The sequence below is a fragment of the Vespula vulgaris genome, chromosome 8, assembly GCF_905475345.1.
Source record: "Vespula vulgaris chromosome 8, iyVesVulg1.1, whole genome shotgun sequence".
In the NCBI taxonomy this organism is placed as follows: Eukaryota; Metazoa; Arthropoda; class Insecta; order Hymenoptera; family Vespidae; genus Vespula; species Vespula vulgaris.
In genome coordinates this window covers 4,569,774-4,593,483 of record NC_066593.1, presented here as the reverse complement: position 1 = coordinate 4,593,483, position 23,710 = coordinate 4,569,774, and the positions used below count along the sequence as shown (strand labels likewise).

At 35.1% G+C, this 23,710-nt stretch overlaps 3 protein-coding genes across 5 annotated transcripts in view; 1 reads left to right on the top strand and 2 right to left on the bottom strand.

Annotated features, from left to right (window-relative positions):
• Nucleotides 1-114: 114 nt before the first annotated feature.
• On the top strand, nt 115-1,547 carry LOC127065647 (electron transfer flavoprotein subunit beta). Of its 3 annotated transcripts, none has more exons than XM_050998284.1 (3): nt 115-307; nt 515-913; nt 1,068-1,547. In XM_050998284.1, exons 1-3 carry the CDS (start codon nt 257-259, stop codon nt 1,377-1,379), a joined length of 762 nt encoding a protein of 253 aa, XP_050854241.1. In that variant the 5' UTR covers nt 115-256; the 3' UTR covers nt 1,380-1,547. The 3 variants fall into 3 exon arrangements, with proteins under 3 accessions (XP_050854241.1, XP_050854243.1, XP_050854242.1); XM_050998286.1 differs by having other exon boundaries at nt 136-414; XM_050998285.1 differs by having other exon boundaries at nt 137-408.
• Nucleotides 1,435-5,092, bottom strand: LOC127065638 (protein UBASH3A homolog). Its single transcript, XM_050998263.1, has 4 exons — nt 4,689-5,092; nt 4,090-4,327; nt 3,274-3,981; nt 1,435-3,195 (listed from the first exon to the last, which is right to left on the bottom strand). The coding sequence occupies exons 1-4, from the start codon at nt 4,793-4,795 to the stop codon at nt 2,401-2,403; spliced, it is 1,848 nt and encodes a 615-aa protein (XP_050854220.1). The 5' UTR covers nt 4,796-5,092; the 3' UTR covers nt 1,435-2,400.
• Nucleotides 5,093-5,549: 457 nt separating this feature from the next.
• LOC127065643 (serum response factor homolog) overlaps nt 5,550-23,710 on the bottom strand; it is a 29,751-nt gene continuing 11,590 nt past the window's right edge. The window contains exons 3-5 of the mRNA XM_050998278.1: nt 17,471-17,576; nt 11,933-12,061; nt 5,550-11,513 (exon numbers count right to left, since the gene is read on the bottom strand). Coding sequence (XP_050854235.1) covers nt 11,308-11,513; nt 11,933-12,061; nt 17,471-17,576 — 441 coding nt within the window. The 3' untranslated portion in view covers nt 5,550-11,307. The remainder of the gene's footprint in view (nt 11,514-11,932; nt 12,062-17,470; nt 17,577-23,710) is intronic.

Genomic DNA, 23,710 nt, shown 5'->3' with positions numbered 1-23,710 from the left:
CATACGTCTAATAATATTTTATTAATTATATTATTTTTTGTGTATAAATTGGGAGCAGTTGGACTTCGAACTGTAGATGTTTGCCACGTCACCGACAAATACCACTATACCATTAACTGCAGTTAGTTACTTCTAGATTTCTATTCGGCGCGTCCAGTGAAGACAGCTTATGTAAACATAGTTGATTTCGTTTAAATACTCATTTTTCATTTTAACTTCTTATCGATATATTATAATATTTTATTTCGTATTAACTATGTCACGCGTACTTGTAGGTGTGAAAAGAGTAATCGATTATGCGGTCAAGGTAAATTTTAGGTTGTAGGATATCTAAACATAGAATAGCTTTAATTAAAGAAAGAAAAAAGCAAGCAGCAGTTATCTTATCTTATATCAAATTTGATCTTGGTAAAGGTTATTCATTAATTTTTAACGAATAATGGAATACTTCGTAATATTGAGATTTTTAATTTTTTAAATATTTTTTAATGGATATCTTTGTCTGGTTTTTTAGATCCGTGTCAAACCAGATAAAACAGGAGTTATTACAGATGGAATTAAACATTCAATGAATCCTTTCGATGAGATAGCTATTGAGGAAGCTATAAGAATGAAAGAAAAAAAATTAGCACAAGAGGTAATTGCAGTTACATGTGGCCTTTCTCAAGCACAAGATACTTTGAGAACTGCATTAGCTATGGGTGCTGATCGTGGAATACACGTTGAAATACCACCAGCAGAATATGATACTTTACAACCAATTCATGTATCTAAGATTTTAGCAAAACTTGCAAAAGATGAGAAAGTTGATTTGATTATTGTTGGAAAGCAAGCAATCGATGATGACAGCAATCAAACTGCCCAAATGATTGCTGGTAATTTAGATTGGCCAGCAGGAACATTTTGCAGTAAGGTAAAGTGATCTATTTAATTTAATGTATTATGTTATTTTCTGATATTAATGATAATCATCTGAAAAAATAATAAATTTATTAATATAAGATATGAAAATATTTTGTTACTATTAGAATTTGTTTTACTTTTTTTATCATTTTTTTCATTATTAGATCGAACATGGTAATGGTGAATTGACTATTACTCGAGAAATTGATGGGGGGTTAGAAGTCCTCAGATTAAAAACTCCAGCTGTCCTCAGTGCTGATCTTCGTCTTAATGAACCTCGATATGCTACATTACCAAATATTATGAAAGCAAAAAAGAAACCAATTAAAAAAATTAGTTCAAAGGATCTTGGCATAGACACATCTGCAAGAATTGAAATTATTTCGGTAGAAGAGCCACCAGTTAGACAGGCTGGTGCAATAGTACCTGATGTTGATACTTTAATAGCTAAACTAAAAGAGCGTGGACATCTTTGATATCTTCTAAGTGATCTATAAAATAGAAGATTAAAATGTTGTATCTTCCTTGCAATGAATTTTATTATATTTTATTGTATATAACATATGCTATATGTACATAATTAGAATGGATAAGCTCTATATTATATATTTTCATAAATTTGTACCATGTGGAGGAAAAATGTATATCGTCTCTCTTTATCATTTATTTTACAATTTTAATAAAATAGTATGTTATATACTCTATATATCTTTGGTAAACATAACAATATACATCAAACAAATCTCTTATGAATGTGTACATATACATGTCATCATTTACAAAAAAGAATATTGGAATTTTTGTTCAATTAATTGAACTTGAATTATCATGATCAATTGGCACAGTTATCTAAGTTTTTTTACTAATAAAATTCTATAAAATAAAAATATTGATATTGCATACTTCTTAATGAAAAATTTTAATAAAATATAAGCTGATTAAAAGTTTAAATTTGTAAAATGCAGTACTCTGATTCAAATATAAAATGGCAATTATATCGATCTGCATTAATATTGCAAAAACCGAAGTTGCATGTGACAGGAAACAGTTAATAAAATTATTTTTGCACTGATTTTTACCATTATTTAAGTTGAAGAACTGATGTTTAATTATTCGATGGTTCACATTTAAAACTAGTAAATAAGTTATTCTTATTTAAAACTTACGATAAATCGAAATGCAGGTACAACATAAGTAAATTCCTACATAATCTATCTTATGCATTACAATTATTATTCTTGTCTTGTAAGGGCAAAACGAACTGCGAATATTTTATATTCATTACTTCTCAATCTTTTTCATTTCTAAACAAGAAAATATCATATGTTTTGTATTATATGTTTTGAAGCAAGACTGCTTGTGTTTCTTCTTGATTTCGATAATTTCAATATCAACTATTTTTTTATATAAAATTCATTGTATCATGACAGTCTTTTATAATTGCGATTCTATTATGTTTCAAAGTATAGTTCAATTGTTCAATATTTTCCATATTTTTTACATTAAGACTTTCCAGTCAAATCTACTATTACTAGTGTGCGTGATAGGAGGAAAAGGAGGTGGATGAAGTTGCCACCCATTCAACCCTTCGCGAGCGGTCAAACATGCCAAGTACGGCACTCGTTGAACTAATTTCGTTACTTCTGCTGCTGGTGGTATCTGACCACCAGTCAGTTGTTTAGTACAAGCTGCTAAAGAAGCAGCATGAGCTACTATGAGAATGTTACCTACCGTACTTTCAATGATTTGTTTAATTAATTCATAGCTTCTTTCATAATACTGTGCTGCATTTTCTTTTAATGGAAGATCCTTTGCTTGAATTATTTGGCTATAATTTTTATCCACATTAAAACCTGCATTAATTAATTCTTCGGATGTCATCCAGACGGGTATACCGTTTGGATACCATGCTAACCATTCTATTAAACCTGGTTCTATTTTCATGGGTATATCTAAATCTAAGCCTTTTAAAATATGAGCAAGCGTTTGAACACATCTGAGAGATGGCGAAGTAAAAGCAACATCTATTTTTATGTTAGATGATTTCATTGCTTCACCAACCAATCCTGCTTGTACTTCTCCAACAGTTGTTAAAGGACTATCGTTCTGAAAGTCTCGTATATTCCTTAGTGGTATCTCCTTTGGCATATTTAGGTCTCTACGTACGTAACAACCATTTTCTTCAAAGCAATATGGGATCCATGCACCAAATGTAAAATCTACTCTCTCTCCATGACGACATATGAAGATCTGTCTTGCAGAAACCACAGGTGATGAAGAGGCCTTCTCCATCTATGTAAAAACAGAAATACGAATTAGAAATAAATATTATTTAATTAATCTAATTGTTCAGATGTTTCAAGAAATTACTGATTCTTTATTTATTTCTACTCCATCTGGCGTATCTACAGAATCTTCCATAGATAGCAATGACGGTTGTTGTTTTCTTGTTTTTGGCATTGCCTCTTCTTCCACAATTTCACTTTTCTTATTATTAATTTGTATAGTAGTATGCAGTGTCCATGAATCTGATTCAGCTGTCCGTTTTGTATGATTTAAAGGTAAATGTCCTGAAGTTCCTGTTAACCAGGAAGTACCTTCAACCCATCCATCGGTAGAAGCATCGCATGCTCCTTCTGGTATATAAACGTAATCTCCTACTCTTAATTCTAAGTCATCATGTTCTTTAGATGTATATGCATGTATAACTTTATGGACATGCGAATTTTGTAACCTAGGATCTCTAGAATATAATCTAAGTTCCCAATTGTCTGGTGTAGTTGGTCCCAACTTTTCAACCATCAAACGAAGAGGTTGAAATAAGTTGCTAGGAAATTGATAAGCCAATGTGAGATGCAATGATTTTACTTGAGGTTTAGCAGTAATACCTAAGCTTGTTAGTTTATCAACATAATTGGTAGAAATTTTTGTAAGCCATTTTGTATCTGCATCTTTGACAAAAAGTCCCATAAAGTTGGGTGAAACGTATGTTTCCAAATCGATACGGTCGCAAAGTTCATCTAGATCGATGATATTTTCAAGAGAACTTACAAGTTCTGACGTTAATTCATCAGATGCCTAGAAATAAAAATAATAAAGAACAAGATGCATGCTTTTATCTAATAGAAGAGTAATGATTCTTTTTTACCTTAATTGTTATCCCATAAAATTAATTGTTATACTTACTTGAAAAAAAGATACAAGTGTAATATGTGGTATAAAATTATGTGCTCCATTCCAACCTAACTCTTTGCTTTCTGCCCAAAATGTTAAAAGACGTTCTGCCAATGCTCCTGTAGGACAAGCATATAATACATATTGTCTGTGTGTAATAAAATCTAAAGTAGGATCTCTGACATGGGCAAGTAACCAGTCAGATGCAAGTTGAACACCACGATGTCCAGTAGCAGCTAGTGCTTTTTCCCTGTAATTAGGAAAAAAAGTATAAGTCACGAAGAAAAATAATCCGTTTGCGCGGCAGATTGTTTGATAATGAAAACGTAGCGCATTTAAGTAAAACAAATTAAACAATAATTATTGAATACTGTAAAAATGACAAAATATAATTACGATTTTTATAAAATATATTATCAGTTACAGAAAGGAAATGTAAAAATGTAATTGCAATGACTATAGGCGGGAGATCAAACAAATTACAAATGTCTCATACATTTCGACAGCTGTTTGTTTACAATGACATTCGGTAAATACAATAAAATGTTTATACGATCGAAATTTTTTTGTTTTCTTTAATAATAGAATTACATCGTTGTCACAATACTTACGCCCGATGTTTCGGAAATCCAAGTTGTAAAAGCGTTTGTAAAGGAGTCAACTGTTGCTTCGAAATTTTCGTCGCGGTTGGATTTTTTCGTGGCGGTAATGTCGCCATGACGGTACGTTACTTAAGAGTCGCCACTAAGCCGCAGCTTGATCATGAACGAGAAATCTTACTGCGATGGGAGAAGTGCTGAATTTTTATTTAAACTACGATTTAAAACGTCCTTCCCTTTTTAAAACGATAAATTGGATAGATTGGACTCGAGCGAGAGTATATTATAACTTTTTTTTTATAATAACGAAGAGATTTTAGCAGCAGCACTTGATGACACTTTATATGATAAGAGATGTAACTGTTTCTATATTTTTACGAAAATCGTGACAGGTTTTTTTATCGTTTGCATAGAAAGAAATTATAGATAAAACATTGTTATCTCACTGTTAAGATAAACGAAAGACTACGGTAAGAAGATAGCTTATCATAAACAATTGTATTTGCTTAATATCTATGTAATTATATGTTTTAATTATTTCATATATAAGATAATTTAAAAGGATATCGGAAAGAAATATTACTTACAAAGAATTTCATAATATTCGTAGATATTCGTTGCATCCGAAAGAAGATTATCTATTGGTTATTTCCGATGGAACCAAAATGTGTTTCGTTCTTCGAATAGTATCAGATAGAATAATTTCATTCTTACTACAATCGAACGGAATATCCAATAAGATTGTACGTCGAACAAAGACAACGTTTGCTTTGTATGGAGTTTTTCTTTTTTTTTTCTTCTATACAAAAAAATCGTTAATCATATTGTTGATATTTAGCGAATACAGATTTATTTCAATAAAATACGAATGAATATAGACGAGTTTTTGATCAATGTATTTTACAATCTTACAATACTTTAAAACCTTTCTGATCCGGTAACAATGTTTTCTATACTAAGATAACATTAATTATCGTATTGTTTTATACACTATCAAAGTTCATATTTTGCTAAGTACGCTTTTTAGTTAGATAAAAAATCGTTTAAATTCTCCATATTAATTTGCTTCGAAGTCTTCGCTCATTAATGTCTTACATTATATGTATTTAAGTAACATACGTAGCTGAGGTTATAGTATAAAAATACTACCTGTTCGTTTTAAGAAAGAGTATGGTGTGTATATATATATATATATATATATATATATATACACACATATATACACACATACACACATACATACATATATATATATATAATATAATAATATATATAATTACTTAAGGCACACCTCGTACACAAAATTATAATTTCCACAATTATATTTCATTTCTCTTCATATCAAACACATACTCCGCAACAATTTAAACAATGGCACACCACTGTTTCACAGCGTAATATATTTAAAGTTAGTTTAAAAGAAACAACGAGATATGTGAAACTATACATTTTACATCCGTTACAATATCTTGGTTACGAGCATTCTTTGCGCCATAATACAACCTCGATAAATATATAATAAAAAAAGTTACACAGCATTCATATACATATAAAATATAATAACACCTCTGGTGAAGTATTGTACCTACATATGCACATATGTATGTATGTACAATATATATTCTTGCTTAGAACCGTAGTGATTTTTCGTTTGATCATAATAAAGTCGGTCCTTTGAAATCAATTCTAAATAATTAATGTTCAAAATTGAAACGAAGCTTCTGTAAAAGAATACAAATAAGAAACTACAATTAACTCGCGATCGGTAAGAAAATAATAATCGTTTCTTTTTTTCGAAATAAGTTGTTGGAAGTCAATAATTGCTCTCTTTTTTCTATTCTTTTTTTTTTATTTTGTCACGTAACTATTTTTGGCACGCATAAAGAAATTTCAAAAGAACGATCAAATTATGATGAGGGTTTTCTTCTTTTTTTTTATTTTTGTTTTTGTGTCATTTGCGCCTATACCTTCCATTTTTATTAACATATTATTTCAATTTTAATTCCAATCGTTCCGTATCGACATAATGATCAACATAATTGATAAATTCACTCATTCGGACATTTCTCTATATTATTTTGTTTTAATGATTACATTTCTCAATTTAACGATGAGAAAAATATTCATCTTCTTTTTCGTCTTAATTAAAAACATGGGGTATTTCTATTCTTAGGCAGTTTACGTGGAAAATGATTCTATTGAGATTTACGATACTTTTTAAAGCGATATTTTTCATTTGGATTGCACGATATATATATATATATATATATATATATATATATGTACGCACATACATATATGTGGCATATGTTTTTAAAAGTATTGCGTTATATATATATTCTACAACCTGGTTATATATCAAAATGACGATGTCGTTGACATAAATTTATCGATATTAACAGTAACTTTCGCGAAAAAAATTGTTGTTTATTATCAAAAAAATTTAGAATACTATTGTTAGATATATTATAATATTACGAATGTATGTGGAAAGACTCATATTGATTCTACATGTAATATGTTGATCTTTATATTATCTATAGAACATTTTACTTGCATAAATTAGTCTATAAAAAAAAGATTGTCTGAACATAAAATTATTTAATCAATGCAAATTGATTAAGAAAATTAGAAACAATGTGCAATTTTAATTTCTGTAAGAATGACTGAAATAATCGAACGATTAAATATCGTTAAGAGATTAAGATATTTTCTATTGCAAACAGATCAGTAGCAAAAAAAATGTACGCTTTTTAAAGAATTATTGATTATAAAATAACATGATGTTCAAAAGGATCAGCGATATGAAAAAAACGAATAATTGATACTTCTTTTGTGAACTCCATCTTGTCGGGTTTAGGCGTAAAATCTGTACGGTCTGTAAAGTAAAACGGTACAACTTACCGTCAATTCTTCGATCCTTTATTTCCTTCTAATATATTCACATTAGTTTATAAAAATAAGCTTTTACATAAATCGCAAAGTTTTCTAAGAATTCTTGATTCTTTTTTTCTTCTTTTTTTTTTTTTAATCGAACATAAATATCGTTCGTTAATTCATAAATTTCATATGTGAAAGTTAATAAAACGATGTTTTTATCATTTATTTCTCTGTAAAGTTTCGGCGCTATCAAAAATGTACCATTATTTTAATACAATAAAAATTTTGTATAATCACAACGTTATTGCACGTTACTAGGCTAAATCTAGCCGTTTTGACTAGTACTTCGTATTGAACGACACACGTACACAGATATTCCTTTCTTCTTCTTCTTCTTCTTTTTTATATCTGAATAAATCTATTGCTAGCCGCTTCTAATAACGAGATTTCTTTTAACGTGCATACATAAAGATACGTACAAATGTAATAAAACGAAATTAAAAAAATAATAATATTATTAAATGACTAAATCACGAATAAAAGAAAAAAAAAAAAGGTAAATTTATTTCGACATACGTCCATAAAAATGCTCATATTTTCGTTATTTATTTTAACATAATCACATCGTTCAATTTTTTTTAAATCGGCTATTTGAGATGTTGCATGTCTTATTATTTTATGTGCAATAATCCAAATATATTATATCACCATTAAGATCGTCCAAGACCCAACGATTCCCATTTCTTCAAGGTCTTCTTAATAATATCATCTTCTTCCTTATTATCGATAGGTCTTTGACGAAAGCACCATTATTAATCGTTATTAATATCATCGATTTTATAGATTAATCATTTCATCGGTCCCATCTAGATTTCAACGTCACATCTCACTTTCGTATATCAAATATTAGATCGAAACATCGAATTTATCCTTAACAAAAATTAACGAAGACTCTTCGTTCCATATTTCTCATATTTATGAATTTGACATACTTCGTGACAAGATTCTATATAAAATAATATAAAATTATGTTTATATATATAATCTGCTTTCTCTTTTCGGCGAGTCTACATTGCATTATGTCAAATGTTATGTCGATTAAATGAGCACGATTAGATATGAATACGAATTCACAATTTCATTTTCTAAATCGATAGTTGATGAGGAAAGAGTATAATTTGTCAGATATAACTTCATCGATCTTTGTATTTTTGATATTCGTATTAATATCGAGGAAAGATCGAGAAGAAAGATATTTGAAATTGTCCTAATTTCATAGAATATACATTATTTTTTCGCACGTTGCTAAGATTCACTATTCCAAAATTTCTTTCTATTCGAGATCAAGATCTATTCAATATAGACATTTTTCGGATGGGATCGATCTTCGTGATCCACCTTCAAAAATCCAACTTTCTTCTCGCAGGATCGTTGCAACATCAATAAGAAATCATGTATAGTGTCAGTCTCGTAATTGGCAGTGCGTATTTGGGAATCGAATAATTGCAGATACGTTGTTTGAACGATTATACCGTAACCCTGTAGTATTATTTTCAGAAAGTCCTGAAACATAAAATCAATGAATCGTCCATTTTCACGCACTTTTTATCGAGTCACGAGTTGGATCTGTCGTATAGGGCACAGAGCCCTCTCGATCGGTCGAGCTAATGAAGTTTAAACAAGGTGTTCGATATGACACTCCACGATCTTTCTCAATTGATCTTAATTAATCGATCTCACCAAGGCGTGATCGTTGTTCTATCTTGTTAATTCGAGCGTATCACTATCGACGTATCGGACTCGATCGAGTCAGTTACATTTCAGCTGACGGATTAAAATTTTTTAGGTAATATTGATCGCTAACATTAAGATTGTATTGTTTATTGTTTATTGATAATCTAAGAAGACTACGCATGACCGTAAAAACGCAAACAAATTACTTATCAATTGCACTTTCTTCCATTTCTGCTCTTGTTTTCTTTTTAAGTAATTGAGTGTCCTAATATATAAAAGAATTTATTGCTATTGATGATTGGGTGAAAAAAAATAAATAAATAAAAAAAAAACTGGTCTATAAAAAAGTACTTACATTCGGATCGTCGACATTTTTTAAAGCTTCGAAGATCTTCTCATCGCTAAGGTAAACGATAAATAGGAACTTATAAAGACTGCCGAGAAGGAAAACAGTAATGGAGAATTAAATCGGATTGCTATTGTTATAAGATCAATTGGATCTTGATAAATATAAAAAAAAAAGATAAATCAAATTGTTGTACAAAATGATTTGAGTATTATAGCATTTACTTTTTTTTTTTGCAGAAGAAGATCATTCCTCTATTGATCGTCATCGTAAAGAATTAAAAATTTTTTCTAATGAACGAACAATCGGTAATTAATTATTATTAATTCAATAGTTCATTCGTTTCTTCAAAAGATTTTTATCGACTTCGAAAGATTATTTTACGAAGAACCTAGGATCGATTGCTCATGGAGATACGAAATTTAATAACTCACTTTTCAACAAAAATAAATTTCTTTTCTCGAATACGAATTGAAATAATATTGTCCGATAGATCTCGTCATATGGTGTATAAATTAAAGTATTCCGAAGGAAATGTTTCAGTTATTTTTCCATATCACATTTGATGCAAACTATATCTCATTAATGAATTTAAAATGAATTTTTTTACGAACGTATCTGTTTTATTATTCCCAGATTTATCCGATTTATGTCGCAAAATCAATATCGATATATCGTATCAAATCGATAGTACAATTGGATTTCTTTAATATTTTCATTGGCATTTGAAAATTCGTATACTCGATCAATGATGTTTAGAAATAAACTCACGCGAATACAAAAATCAACGATTGATTATATTTTAATCTCTTCCCCTGAAAATTTCAGGGAAATTAATTATTGATCAATAAAATTTGAGATTTATGTATGTACATCCATTCGAATCAAAAGTTTCTCGACCCCCTTATTACTTTTCGTTCTTTTGATCCGGACTCAAAAGTCGCATGCCTTTGACTGGTCGCATCTCAAACAGTTATATCGGGACGTAAGAAAAGTATGCGGCTTTCGCGCGTCTGTCATCATCGTTGTCGTCGTTATCGTCGTTGTTGTCGTCAGTGGTGTCACGATCGACCTACTTGCGATAACTCATCCAAGACTCGAACGAAGGGACACAATAATCAAAGAATTATCTTTCTTCGACGATCTCCGAGATGAAAGAAAATCGATGTATGGCGGAAAAGAGAAAGACAGAGTGAGTGAGTGAATGAGGGAGCGAGAGCGTGAAAGAGAGAGAAAGAAAGGGAGACACAGCGATAAAAAAAAAGAAAAAAAAGACAAGAGAGAAAGAGAGAGAAAGAGAGACTCACTTGTCACGTTTAGTCCGTTTTTAATCGCGAAAAACTTGAGGGAAGAAGAGCCGGGGCCTCGTTTGTATAGTCTAAATTTTGTCGGCTTTTCATTTCTTCTTCAGTTCCTTCATGATCATGCCGCCATTTTTAAGATCCATGATCATTCTTGTCGATATTTCTTTCGTTTCGTTTTTCTTCGAGCCTTCCTCTTCTTTGTTTTTCCTTAATCCATCGTTATCTTCTTCTTTTTCTTCTTTTCTTCACGAATTTTCTTTTCCTTCCGTCTTCGAGACTCGAATCGAGATTCCTTCGGAAAGTTTTCCGACGGTTTACGACACAGCGAGACTCGAATATGAGCATCACCGGTTACGTTTCGTCTTTGTCACTCTCTGTCCTTGCTGAGGTCGGAGGGCAACTCGCATGCAACTGAAGATGCTGACCCTGAAATCGGTGATCTCGGTGACGGAGATGACAAGCTCGTTCTCGAGGATACCGGCAACGAGAGACCAGCGGCACTCATCGCCACGTTCAGCGGTATCGTGATGAACGGTTGATTTCCTTGTGATGAATTAACCGATGTTGTCGTACCTAAATGTAAACAGGATATGGTTCTTATCCTAAATTTGGCGCTAATGTTTCTTATCCTTTGATATTAGACGTCGCTCGATGTGCAATTCTAACGGTATTGATTTCTTCTGTTAACTTTACTATCTCTTGAAATGAATCCTTTCTTGCATCGAAGAGAATATTATGGAAAGATAGTGAAGTAAGAGTTCAATTTTGTTTTTATTATTATTATTATTATTATTATAAACGTTAAAAATGAGAATGAGTAATATATGAACATGAATGTATAAACGCGAATAAAATATTTTTACATAGATATCTATAAATTTTTCATCTTCATAATGAAGAATCTATATTGCTCTTTTACGAACGATCCATGATCTTTCTCCGTCATTTTTCTGGCGTGAAAATGACATTAACCGGTGACCGATAAAACCTACCTCCGTCTTGTGAAATTTGTACGGGCTGGCCGTTTTGTCCAATACCGAGTAAAACACCCGGACTGGGCGAATAAATGACACTTTGTGGCATCTGGTACATGATTCCAGCGGAGAACGAAGGTATATTTCCTGAAACGATAGAATACAGATCGCGACTTTACACGCACATATAGATAGTTAGATAGATACATAAGTATCGTATTTGGGAGGATGTAAAAATGGTATTAGAACGTAAAAAGAAGATATTCTTCGTGCGAAAATACCTAATATCAAAATCCACACGAACAAGATCCTTCTCGACTCAATCAATCCGACCTAATAAGGATTTATAATAATAACTTTAGAAGGGAGTTTGAGTCTAGTTAGTTAGTTGCGTCATCATTCTCACATTATCGTGGTTTTAGAAAATTTAGGCCTAACATATACGTAGAACAATTTTACCCTCTACACGAATTTTCTATTTTTCACGTAAAAGGGCTAGCGTCAATTTTATTGTAATCCCGCTATGGCATTATATCGAAACAATGCGACTCCGGCCTCCCTCGCTTTCTCGATTAGCCGTAAAAGGGCGAACTGTTCGTACGACGAAGTAGATTTCATCATCACCCACCGTCTCTTATCACGGTGCGTAATGGAAACGAAAGAAAAAGACGGACGAACGAAGAAACGAACGAACGAACGAACGAACGATCGATCGATCGGATGGCATTCACTTCGCTGCATTAGCATCGGATATTTATGTGTGCACCTGCAACCGAGCGTGGCGATCTTACATACACAGATAGTTTTTAATTGCATTCGCGTTCTATCTGTTCTACCATTGACACAGAATTTTCCATAAAAATGAGAAAGCAGTATCGCTGCACTTTCAGAAGGTTAATCTTTAAAACATTTTCACACGTTCGTCCTGGTAGGTTACATATCTATCATATCGGGATGACTTAGATACTGGTTACTTTTATAAGTTCCTTCCTTCCTTCCTTCTTCTCCTTCCTTTTACATTTTTAATGTGACATAGTTCGATTAGTATATTCGCATACCTATCGTGAAATTGCTACGAGAGAATCTCTTTCGATTAAATGAATTTCTACTTTCAATGGTAATGAACGGAAAGAAAAATATCTACCGGTAGATAATATATATATATATGTATACGCACGCACGTACGCACGTATACGACAACAATCTTCGTAGGACGAATTTATATGCACGAAGGATAAAAGACGTGATATTATACCGTTTGAATTCGAGTGTCGCTATAACTATATTATCCATACGAGTTATTATAGCCCGTTATAAAATATTTCTATCCAAATAATTTCTATCATTTCGTATCGTTTATATGTGCTCGTCTTATTCAGAATAATGACGTCCAAGTACGATCCTTAATAGAATATTTTTTTTGAATGGTTCGAATAGCCTTCAGAAAAAGATTTTCAATGTAAAGAATTACTAAGGGGTTACAAAAGAATTTCTTCCAATTCTCATCTTCTCCCTTTAGTCTTCCCTCCTCCCGAATCTCCTTCAAATGTCGTATCGTTTTTCGCGGTTTCGCCCTCAAAGTGAATTTCGCGAATGTAAAAACAAAAACGTAGGAAGAATGGTAGCGATTGGAGAACGGTGGGTTCCTTACATTCGCGGTGCAATTAGAACGGTAATTTCTTCGATTCGATGTGTATATCACTGACAAAACGCGTCGCGGCGTCGTTCCGTAAATCTTTTCTCGGTCGTTGGACCACCGGAGTGGAAAGGCCGTCCCAAAGGCCGTCTCAAAGGCCGTCGCGTCTCGTTCGATCGACTCATCTCGATAATAATCCTCCGAAAATTCCACCTTCTACGATGGTTAGGTACTCATATACGCACACATACGTACGTACATTGTATATAAATGGGATAAGTAAATAGTTAGACGTATATATAGGTACGTATACCTACATACATAGCTATCTACGCCTAGGGAGTAAGTACTCTCGCGAGCTCGCGCGCGCGCGGAAACGTAGAAAAAGCGCGAAACGTCACGGCGGCGATCGGATGGCCATCCACTCGGTGTACATTAGCATCGATATTTATGTGTACACCTGCATCGAAGCGCGGCTTTCGACCGGATCCTACTTCCCAGTTAGGCAGCGCGTTGTCGTCTTAGTTTGGTCATCGCGGACCGTACGACTCCTTACGGACTCCCCTACACGGATAACCCCGTCATCGCTCGCACGCTTTTCGCATTTTAAGTGTCCTCTCTCTTTTCCCCTCTCTTTTATCTCTTTCTCTCCCACTCTTCCTTCGACATACCTCCCCAATCTCCCCCCACACCCCGCACCATCGACTCTTTCTCTCTTTCCTTCTTTTCTCCTTTCTTACGATATCCTCCTATCTTTTTCTCTTTCTCTTTCTCTCCTCCCCCTCCCCCCTCCTCTCTCTCTTTCTGTATTTCTCTTTCCTTTTCTCTTTATCTACGAACCTGTGAGTGACTACTGCCAGCCTGTCTACCTGCCGTTCGTTCTAACGATTTTCCACACGGCAGTCTTACGAGCCGTCGGTCGATCTCTCAACTCGACGAGAGATTCGAGACACGCCCACGAGGGAAAAAATCGGTGTTACCCAATCAGGGGATAATCCTGCCACTTAGGCAGCCCTTCGCTTCGATCCTTTCTCCCTCCCTTTCCGATTCATCATCGGCCATCGTTGGCTTTCTAAAACACGTTAGGATTTACGATCTCGATCGTTTTGATATCGACCGTTCCGATCGGCTTTAACCTGAGCCTTCGTACGTGAATACAGGATGTTTCATAAAGGGTGTAAATGGATTTGACAGTTTGGTGAAAATGATCATCCAAGTATCGCTGTTAATTTTCTTACAATAAAATTCTACAAATAGCTTTGACAACGTAAGAGATATCAATGTTTTAACAAAGTTATGCCTCTATGCGACATTTATTAATCGAAATTGTTTCTTTACCGAGAACACTGAAATTTAATTCTCGCTTCTATCGAGCAATATCACAAGGATATAAGTTTAACGAATAGGTATATGTTTTTATATTCTTTATGAAACATACTGTACCTATAGAATTTAGATATTCGTTCTGACTCTGCGTCGAAGTTTCCTACTCGGAGTGGTAAAAGCAAATCGTTAGAGAAACGACATCGTCTCGTCGTCATCGTGTATCGTGAAATGGTTTTTTTTTTTAAACACATTTCTTGACGTCAAAACGATTCCTATATATACATATATATGTCCTTAATTTAGTGAATTTGAAGATATTCCTGACAATATTATAGACCAGTTTTATCCTTTTTTTTTCTCTATCGATCTTTTCAAGAACGTCTTCGTAATATGACTCTAAAAGAAAATTCTTGAAAAAGTTCCTTTTTATTTTAAATGCGTTCAACATTTTATAGGCTCGTTGTAAAATATTTGAAATTTTATGATCGATTTTACAAGTCAAATATCTGTCGACGATGAAAATGATATAAAATAAATTATAATTTTTAATTACTTGAAAAAAAAGAAAAAAAAAGAATCTATGCTTTCTTCCGTACGATGATTCATCGATGATACTTGTAAAAGAGCGTAAAACAAGCGGAAAATGATTTTATTTGGCTCGTTGATTTAACAGGTGCGATAACGTCGTGTAATTACCGGTATCGCGCGTCCGCACTTAGCGGCCTACCGCAGTGGAACGTAATTCATAACGCAATTAATATCATTTTCATTACATTGCTAGGGACCCTTTTCAAGTGTCACGACATATTAGGGATAGTTTCCTTGTCGAGATATATGCGAACGTACGTTCTCTCTGTCGTTTATAATGAAGCGTGTGTGTACGCAGTGTTATCTGAATTTACGAGGTTCGCACGAGACACGCGCTTTCGTGCGAGAAAAGGAAAGATGTAGCGAAGGAAAGAGAGAAGGACAGAAAATCATGTAAGAGAGAGATAGATAGATAGATAGAGATAGAGACAGAGAGAGAGAGAAGAAAAAAAGACAAATCTAGAATCACGCGCGAGAAACGGTTTCTTCCCGATGATCTCTAATAATCACGCGCTTTCATCGAGATATCGGTCGTTAACTAATAAACTAATTCGCATTTAGAATTGTCAATGGTCACGCGATGACTTTATAATATCATTATACGTGCGTTTACGTTGAACATTGTGCGAGTGAACAATGTATTTTCTCAACTTTTTTTGCCCCCTGCCAACCGTTAATACCGTTTTTTAACAATGCAGGAAGTTATTTACTTTTTCAGTCTTTCTTTAGCCTCTTTTCGTATGTTAAAGTTCTTAAATAACGCATAAAAAGAAAGGTGCCGTGCAGAAAGAAAGTTTCTTTCGAGAAATAATTAAACGATTCTTGTTAGGTTTAACAAGGAAATGTTCATGATAGTACCGTACTTTACTTTTTTCTTATTATTTTCTGACGTGGAAACTCTTCTTATTTCTCGGGTAAAAAGTTAATCGACGGAGAATCACGGAAAGATTAGCGTTATCCACTTATCGATAGTATCGAAAAAAATCGATGAGGAAATATTTGTTTTTAAAATTTAACGATGGAAACTTACGTATCTGCAAGATCATTCGAAAGTTCGAATAGATTAGTTTAAATGAGTATGAGTCAATAAGAAAAGTCTAATGCAATAGAATTTTTCATTGTAAAATAAAATCACTGTTGCGAGTATAAAATTTCGATCCACGAAACTTTAATTTTCAAGTAACTTGATCAATCATCAAACGAGACGATCAAACGAGATTACTATAAATTGCAAAGATCGAATTCATAGGGAAACGATCTCGACGTCAAACTAACGAATTGTATCTAATATTTTTTTTTTTATCACGAAGAAAATTCTGTAGGTTGGATTCTGTAGGTTTATGCTTGAATATCGGTCGAGTTTTATCTATTCTCCGGTGGCACGTAAGATTTTTCGCGACATTCACGTAGAGAGACCATTCGCTCGAATCGAGACCGCAAGATTTATAATCCGTTACGAGAAGTACTCTTGGTCCTTGAAACGGAATCGATCCATTAGCGATTATTTCATTAATATCGCTCGGCGGTATGTCTTTTAAACGACACACCCGAGATTCGTGACTACTGCGTATAGTATTCGCAAGAACTCGCGATTGGAATTTTGATTTCGTCTATCATGAAACTTCGTGAAATTTAGCGACGTCGATATCTGGATAAAATTGATAAAAATACAGTAGGATAGACAGCACGAGTAACGCGTAAAATCGAGAACGTGGGAAGGAAATTTCCGCGGCTGTAGGTATACTGCTTATAAATTCAAATATATAACGCATATAAGTGTACGATCTCGCGAGAGTGTATCGATAAAAATCGAAGCGGATCTATTGGAAACGACACTGCGAGAACTTACATTTAGATGTAACGTTTCACGTACTTCGTACTCGTTGATAGAGATATTGATATTATTGCTAAAAATTCTTATTCCGTGGATGACAACGAATAAAATTTCAATACATCTCGTTACGATATACATACATTACGTAGTAATAAAATAATCGGATCTATACCCGAATGATTCTTTGCGAGATCCTTCGAAACCGGTGAATCGCCGTCGCTCGTATCACCGTCGCTCTCGTTTGCGCAGACATCCGATCTAGGCGACGTTCCGTCTTCCTGTAAAAACAAATAAACAATTATATAATTATACAAACCATATATACACTTGCAATTAATCGCTATAAAATTGTTCAGACAAAGCAAATTTCCCGTATCCCTTTAACGTCTGTAAAAGACGTCTGTAAATAGAAACGAGCCTTAGAAACTATGTTTCGATCGGTAACAATAGCTCGTTGAAGCAACGCTAAAATGTAAAGTAAAAAACTTATGAGAATTTAGTAGTCGCCAATCGCGTGTACGCAATAAACTTTAAAACAAAGGAATCGTAGAATGCAAATGAATTCAAATGTAGCTAACAGATATTGGCAGTTGGTAGTTTGGGAGTAATGAAGAAAAGGTCGAGGATTCGATGCACTTTAAAATAAATACCTCGCAAGCTTGCACCTACAAGATGCAAGATTAGAGCCATTCAATAGGACTTTTTTTCTATATTGTTCGAATAGATATCCAAACTCAGCCGGAACTCTTCCATTCTCTATCCTTCTTATTCGATATTTTACATACTTGCTTTCGATCGTTTCGAACGTTGTTGCATCGTATCGTATCGATAGGAGAACTTAGCAGTGCAAATAAACGAGAAATGAAATATGAGATTTTCGAATAAAATTCTGTAACGTCCACGCAAAGCGTTTTATACATCCATTGACCTACGTCCGACAGTACACCTACAAATTTCTGCATTCAGTATATCGCATACGTGTACACCTAGAACCACCCACACGCGACTCGTCCAAACGAATTCCTTCTCTCTCTCTCTCTCTCTCTCTCTCTCTTACAAACCGAGCGTCGAACAAAATACTTTCACTCATCGGAACCTTCGACGTCCACCGACGTTTTAGCTTCTTCCCTCGTAGCATACGTAGCGTTCGTCCTCCAGGGAAATCGTAAGATTTATTTACGCTACTCTCATCATGGTATCGTAAGGAAAGGATAGATCAACAATATCTACGGTTCGTCTTAGATTTAAAAGCCATCTATCGATCAACCTCCGACCTCTTGCCCGAAGGATTTCGCGGTGGTAACAGTTCGGTATTTCTTTATTCTCTAGTTAGGCACTCCTATTTTTCTCTTTCTCCTTTGAACTATCGAAAAGCAAGAAGAAAAGGAAAAGGAAGAAACAGGAAGACGAAAAGGAAGAGGAGGAAGGATGAACGAAGCGAATACGTAGAGTACGTAACGCGCACGTATGTATGTAGTACGTACGTTAGGTACGAAGGAAGCAAGCGGAGGAAGAAGCAGCGAACGAACCAACCAACGAAGCAAGGAACAAACCAAGCAAGCAGCAAGCAACCAACCAAGCTCTACCTAGCGGGGAGAGATGCGCGAGCTTGTTCGCGCTCCTTATATGGCCATCCGCGCAGTCTGAACTCGGCAATGCGCTTCCAGAAGAGATTCTCACAAATTTACGCGGTACTACGTTTCCATCGCTACTTTCTCTCCCCCGCTAGAAGATACTTTTTGCCTGCGCTACGACGATACACCAGGGGGGGGGGGGAAACGGCGACCTATGCGTTTCAACGCGGTCTTTCTTACACGCATACACATATACATAGTTAGATACGCGTATGCACGTACCTACTACCTATACTATATAGAGAAAAAATAGACTCGACCGTTCCTGCCCTCCCTTCGCGTACCCCTCGCGCGAGAATTCACGATGAGTATGCCTCAAACCGAATCCCTCTCTCGAGGTTATACTCCGTCTTGGGAGTCTCTACTTCTTCTTTCTTTTTTTTCTTATTCTTCTTATTCTTCTTCTTCTTCGTCTTCGTCTTCGTCTTCGTCTTCGTCTTTCTCGACTTTGACGAGCTGCAAGAGAAAGAGAGAGAGAGAGAGAGAGAAAGAGCAAAAAAGAAGTCGACTTGTTGTGGTTCGAGGCTTGATAACTCGCGGTCGATCCGCTCGATGCTACGCGCTGCTCGTAATGAGCGGAAAGGATCGTGGGTGATCTCGAGGAGAGTGAGAGTAAGAGAGGGAAGGATTTCGAGGAATACACTCCACCTTATGATTTTCTTTCATAGATACACATTCACCGTGAAACGTTTTAAACCGTTGATTATATTATCTTAATTGTTCGATAATTATCAGGCTCGTTCGATTTGAAAATACCTCAACGAAAAACAAAATGTCGAATTATACGTAAAACAGATTTAAAGTGACAACGAACGACTAACTCGACCGGATTCCACTACGCTTTCTGCTTTCGTTCGAGTTATTATTCCGGAGGGTCTCCTGGACGTTCGCCGAGTCCCGTTCCGCGGAATTTAGTGAACCAGTGCGACCGCCAATATCGGACCACTTCCTTAACGCGTTACGAATTCGTCGCTGACGTTACTCCGTGTATCCCACATTTCCGTACTGGATTTTTAACGAGTCGAATCGACGGAAAGAAAAGGTTACATATTTGACTTGTTAAGATGTACGAAAAAGAAAAAAAAAAAGAAAAAAAAATTCTAATTGTTTTCTTTCTTTCTTTCTTTCTCCTTTTTCTGTTTTTTTTTTCCTTGTATAATTCCATCTTCGAACATCTCTCACAATAAGTTCAAGAACATGGTACAACCGTTTGCGAGCGACGATCATTTACGACTTACATTTTAAGCGAACGACGGTACCTCGTCTTATCCTTCGGGAATTGTTTCCACTAGAAAATGGAGCGAGATTGATGTTTAGAAACGATCGTTCGTCGTGAGTTGACTTAAAAAGCTACATCGATCTCCTTACGACAATAATCGATCGCAAATCGACGAACGGATGATTCGAATTTTTTTTTCTTTCTTTAAGTTCTTCTAAACTTCCAAATTGTTCGAGTTTGATAATGCACGATCGAATCGTATTTAATTTTTTTCGTCGATACGGAGTTATTATGTACTTTATTTGTACCATCGAATGATGATGACAAAACTCGAAGATTTGCGTATAAAAGTTAAATGACAAAATTTATTATTTTTATCGGAGAAGAAAGGAAACGTCAGGGTTACCGAAAAAGTTACGCAAGTGGATTTCTCACTTAAGATATATACATATACAGACAGAGCAACGATACGAGCGTGTGCCTACGCCGCAACCACAAAACACGAGCTGCGATTATATTCCTTGCGAGTTTGTTCGTAATAGGCAAGCGTCGTTCCGCTTCAACATCATCGTATATCATTCTTCTTCGTCTATTATACCGTATTCTCTTTCTGTCTCTCTCTCTCTCTCTTTCTCTCTCCGTCTGTTTTTTCTTTTTTCTTCTCGTTTTCTTTTTTCGCCCTTTGCACTTTGCTTTTTTGCCAGATAAAATCATTTCTTTCTTTTTTCTAACAGGCACGCATGCTACTCCTTTAGAAAAACTTTTTAGGAAACACAAATTTTATCGGCGTAATCAATCATGTCTTTTTTTTTCTTTTTTAATTAAGATAAATTAATAATGCTATCGTGAAGATAACACGTCGTGCACGATTTTCGAGAGATAAGAGTTTAAAACCGAATTTCATGGAAAACGAGAAGTGTTAAAATGGTATATAGAAATTAGAAATAAAAAATACAAGGATCGGAAGTTGAAACGTTGTAAGACTTGTGTTAAGCTGTTATTAGATGATTTTCATCTTTATCCTCGCTCACTTTTATCATGACGTGACTAGGAGAACGTACCTTACTATTAACACCTACATCTATCTATTCGCATATATTCGATCGATCCTTCGTATCGATCGTTATTCCACCTTATTCATTATAGAATCTGACATAAGTATGTATTATGGTATGTATTATGGTATATGTATTAGGTTTATTTACGAGGTAAGGTTTATATGAGAAATTTATCGCGTTTCTTAAGACCTAAAACAAAAGACTAATAGCCACTTTTGTATCGAATGGAAACTTCTTGCATATTTAATCGGAACAACAGACATCTAAAATATGACCCTATGCTCGATCGTAAACGAAATCGGGGATGAATTTGCAAAAGTCGAGATAAAATATCCTTCCAGTTTATCCCAAAAAATGATATCACCCGGATATCCGATACCCGATCGGATCTTTTAATTTTTAAATACCCTTCCAAGAACCCATAACCGATGGAATCTTTTTAACGAAATATCACGAAAGAATTACAAACTGGAACATCATACGAAGAAACCTCGTGGCCGATAGCCGTTCGTTAAACCCCCGAACGCATTCATTAGTATCGGCATTGGGATCGACATAGAAAGAGAAATAAAGAAAAAAAGAGAAGGAGATAGAGAGAGAGTGTGTGTAACAGCAACGGCAAGTTGTATAAGAGAAAAAGAAAAAGAAAAAGAGAAAGAGAGTGGACCACCGGTACGGGGTTCTATGGATAAACCGGATCGACTGGTGGACCAATGAGAGTGGACGAAAATTGCGCGGGCGCGTAGCCGGTAGCCGGCCGGCTTCTGGTCCAGCGGCAGCATCCAACGGTAGCTTCTGCTTCGAACGTACGTCGTCGTCCTCTTCTTCTTCTTCGTCGTCTTCTTCGTCGATCGCTTCCGAGTCACCTTTTCTACCCCCCATTACCGTCGGGCGTGTATAGAAGGCGCGACAAAAAGCGGCATTCCTGACTCTTAAGTCGGATTCTATATAAGTGTCTGCCATCGCGAACATTGCCTGTATATGGCGACAACCGGGCTTTGACAAAGGTGACCGTATATGGCATTCGGCTTCCACCTTCCATACGTGCGTACGCGCCTCCGTTCCTTCTATCTTCCCTTCCCCCCTCTCCCATTTCTCCCTTCTCCTTACTTTTACTCTTCCCCCCACCACCCCACCCCACATTCACCCCTCTTCTCCTCTTACTCGCTTATTCTCTTTCTCTCTCTTTCTTTCTCTCTTATTCTCTTTCGCGATCGAGCACCTGGGAGAACCACCACGGCAATCGACGACCGTTCAAACGGTCGGCGTCAAATCGTAAATCCATCTCTCTCTCTTTCTTTCTTTCTTTCTTTCTTTCTTTCTTTCTATGTCTATCTCTTTCCTTAAGGTGCTTTGCGACGCGCCACCGAATAAACGGCGCGTACGATCGCGCGAAGCGCGAGGGAATGAAATGCGATTACGTTTTAGTAGGGGGTGAAACCTGCCCGGCGAATGTAGCGCCATCTCGCTGAGAAATCGGCAAAAAAACTACCCTGGAAAGATACAGGTAGGTGTGTGTATAACATACGTACGTGCGTAGGTACATGTATGCTTACGTGTGCTTTCGTTCCTCGTTTCACTTTTTTTTTTATTTTTAACTTCCATTTTCGACAATAGGTGATGAAAAAAAAAAAAAACGACAAGAAGGGAAGGAGAAAAAGGGAAGAGAGTGGGAAAAAGAGAATCGTGTTTTTTTGTGATATAGAAGTTTTTGTAGAGCCTGCGTAAAATATGGAGATACTGTCTAATAAATTTTATCGCGTTATCTTTGAATCAAGAAATGACAATGTTCGATTTATTTCTTCTATTAGTTTTAATCGATTATCCTTCGATGTTTACCATTCGATTGTGAGGATAACTTTCTCAACGCCAAAACGTCCATCTAGCGTTCATCTTCTCGTTAACTCTCTTTTCTTCTTTCTTATTTTCTTTCTACGTTTAAACTTGTAGGAGGCGATAATGAAGTAGGTTATACGAATTATCGAATTGAATTCTATTTATCTTTTATTTCGCATCTCGATCGTCCATTGATCGGGATCATTTTTTCTTTTCTTTTCAATAAATTAACACATACAAATGTTAAATCATTAGGCGTTAGTGTTTGACTTCTTTATTCGTCGAAGGTGTTAGTAATGCGTAAACGCGCGGGGATCTTCGTTAATCCTTTTCCCTTATTTGTTTTACCATTTTTTTTTTTTTTTATTTACAACATTCCGTAATCCTTGCTTGCGTAGTCCGAGTAAGAGCCAGTCGAATCAGAAGTCATTGCCGGAGGGACGTGTTACTAACCATTTTCTCTTTTTCTCAACCACAAGGCGTTTTATTGAAAAAAAAAGAAAGAAAGAAAAAGAAAAAGAAAAAGAAAAAAAACGTTATTTCACGTCCGGCGAAGGGCGAAAATGGGTGATAGGTATGTATCTTCATTATTATCTTATTAATTATGTAGGGTACGAAGTCCTCGTAATTGGCACAGTTCTTTTTTCTCTCTCTCTCTCTCTCTC

Excerpts from the sequence above, each read along its gene's own strand:
- LOC127065647 (XM_050998284.1), top strand. The coding sequence starts at position 257 with ATGTCACGCGTACTTGTAGGTGTGAAAAGAGTAATCGATTATGCGGTC. Across the intron at positions 308-514 it reads TAATCGATTATGCGGTCAAG|ATCCGTGTCAAACCAGATAA; the intron begins GTAAATTTTAGG and ends CTGGTTTTTTAG. Across the intron at positions 914-1,067 it reads CAGGAACATTTTGCAGTAAG|ATCGAACATGGTAATGGTGA; the intron begins GTAAAGTGATCT and ends TTTCATTATTAG.
- LOC127065638 (XM_050998263.1), bottom strand. The coding sequence starts at position 4,795 with ATGGCGACATTACCGCCACGAAAAAATCCAACCGCGACGAAAATTTCG. Across the intron at positions 3,982-4,089 it reads CACTTGTATCTTTTTTTCAA|GCATCTGATGAATTAACGTC; the intron begins GTAAGTATAACA and ends TTTTATTTCTAG. Across the intron at positions 3,196-3,273 it reads TAGAAATAAATAAAGAATCA|ATGGAGAAGGCCTCTTCATC; the intron begins GTAATTTCTTGA and ends GTTTTTACATAG.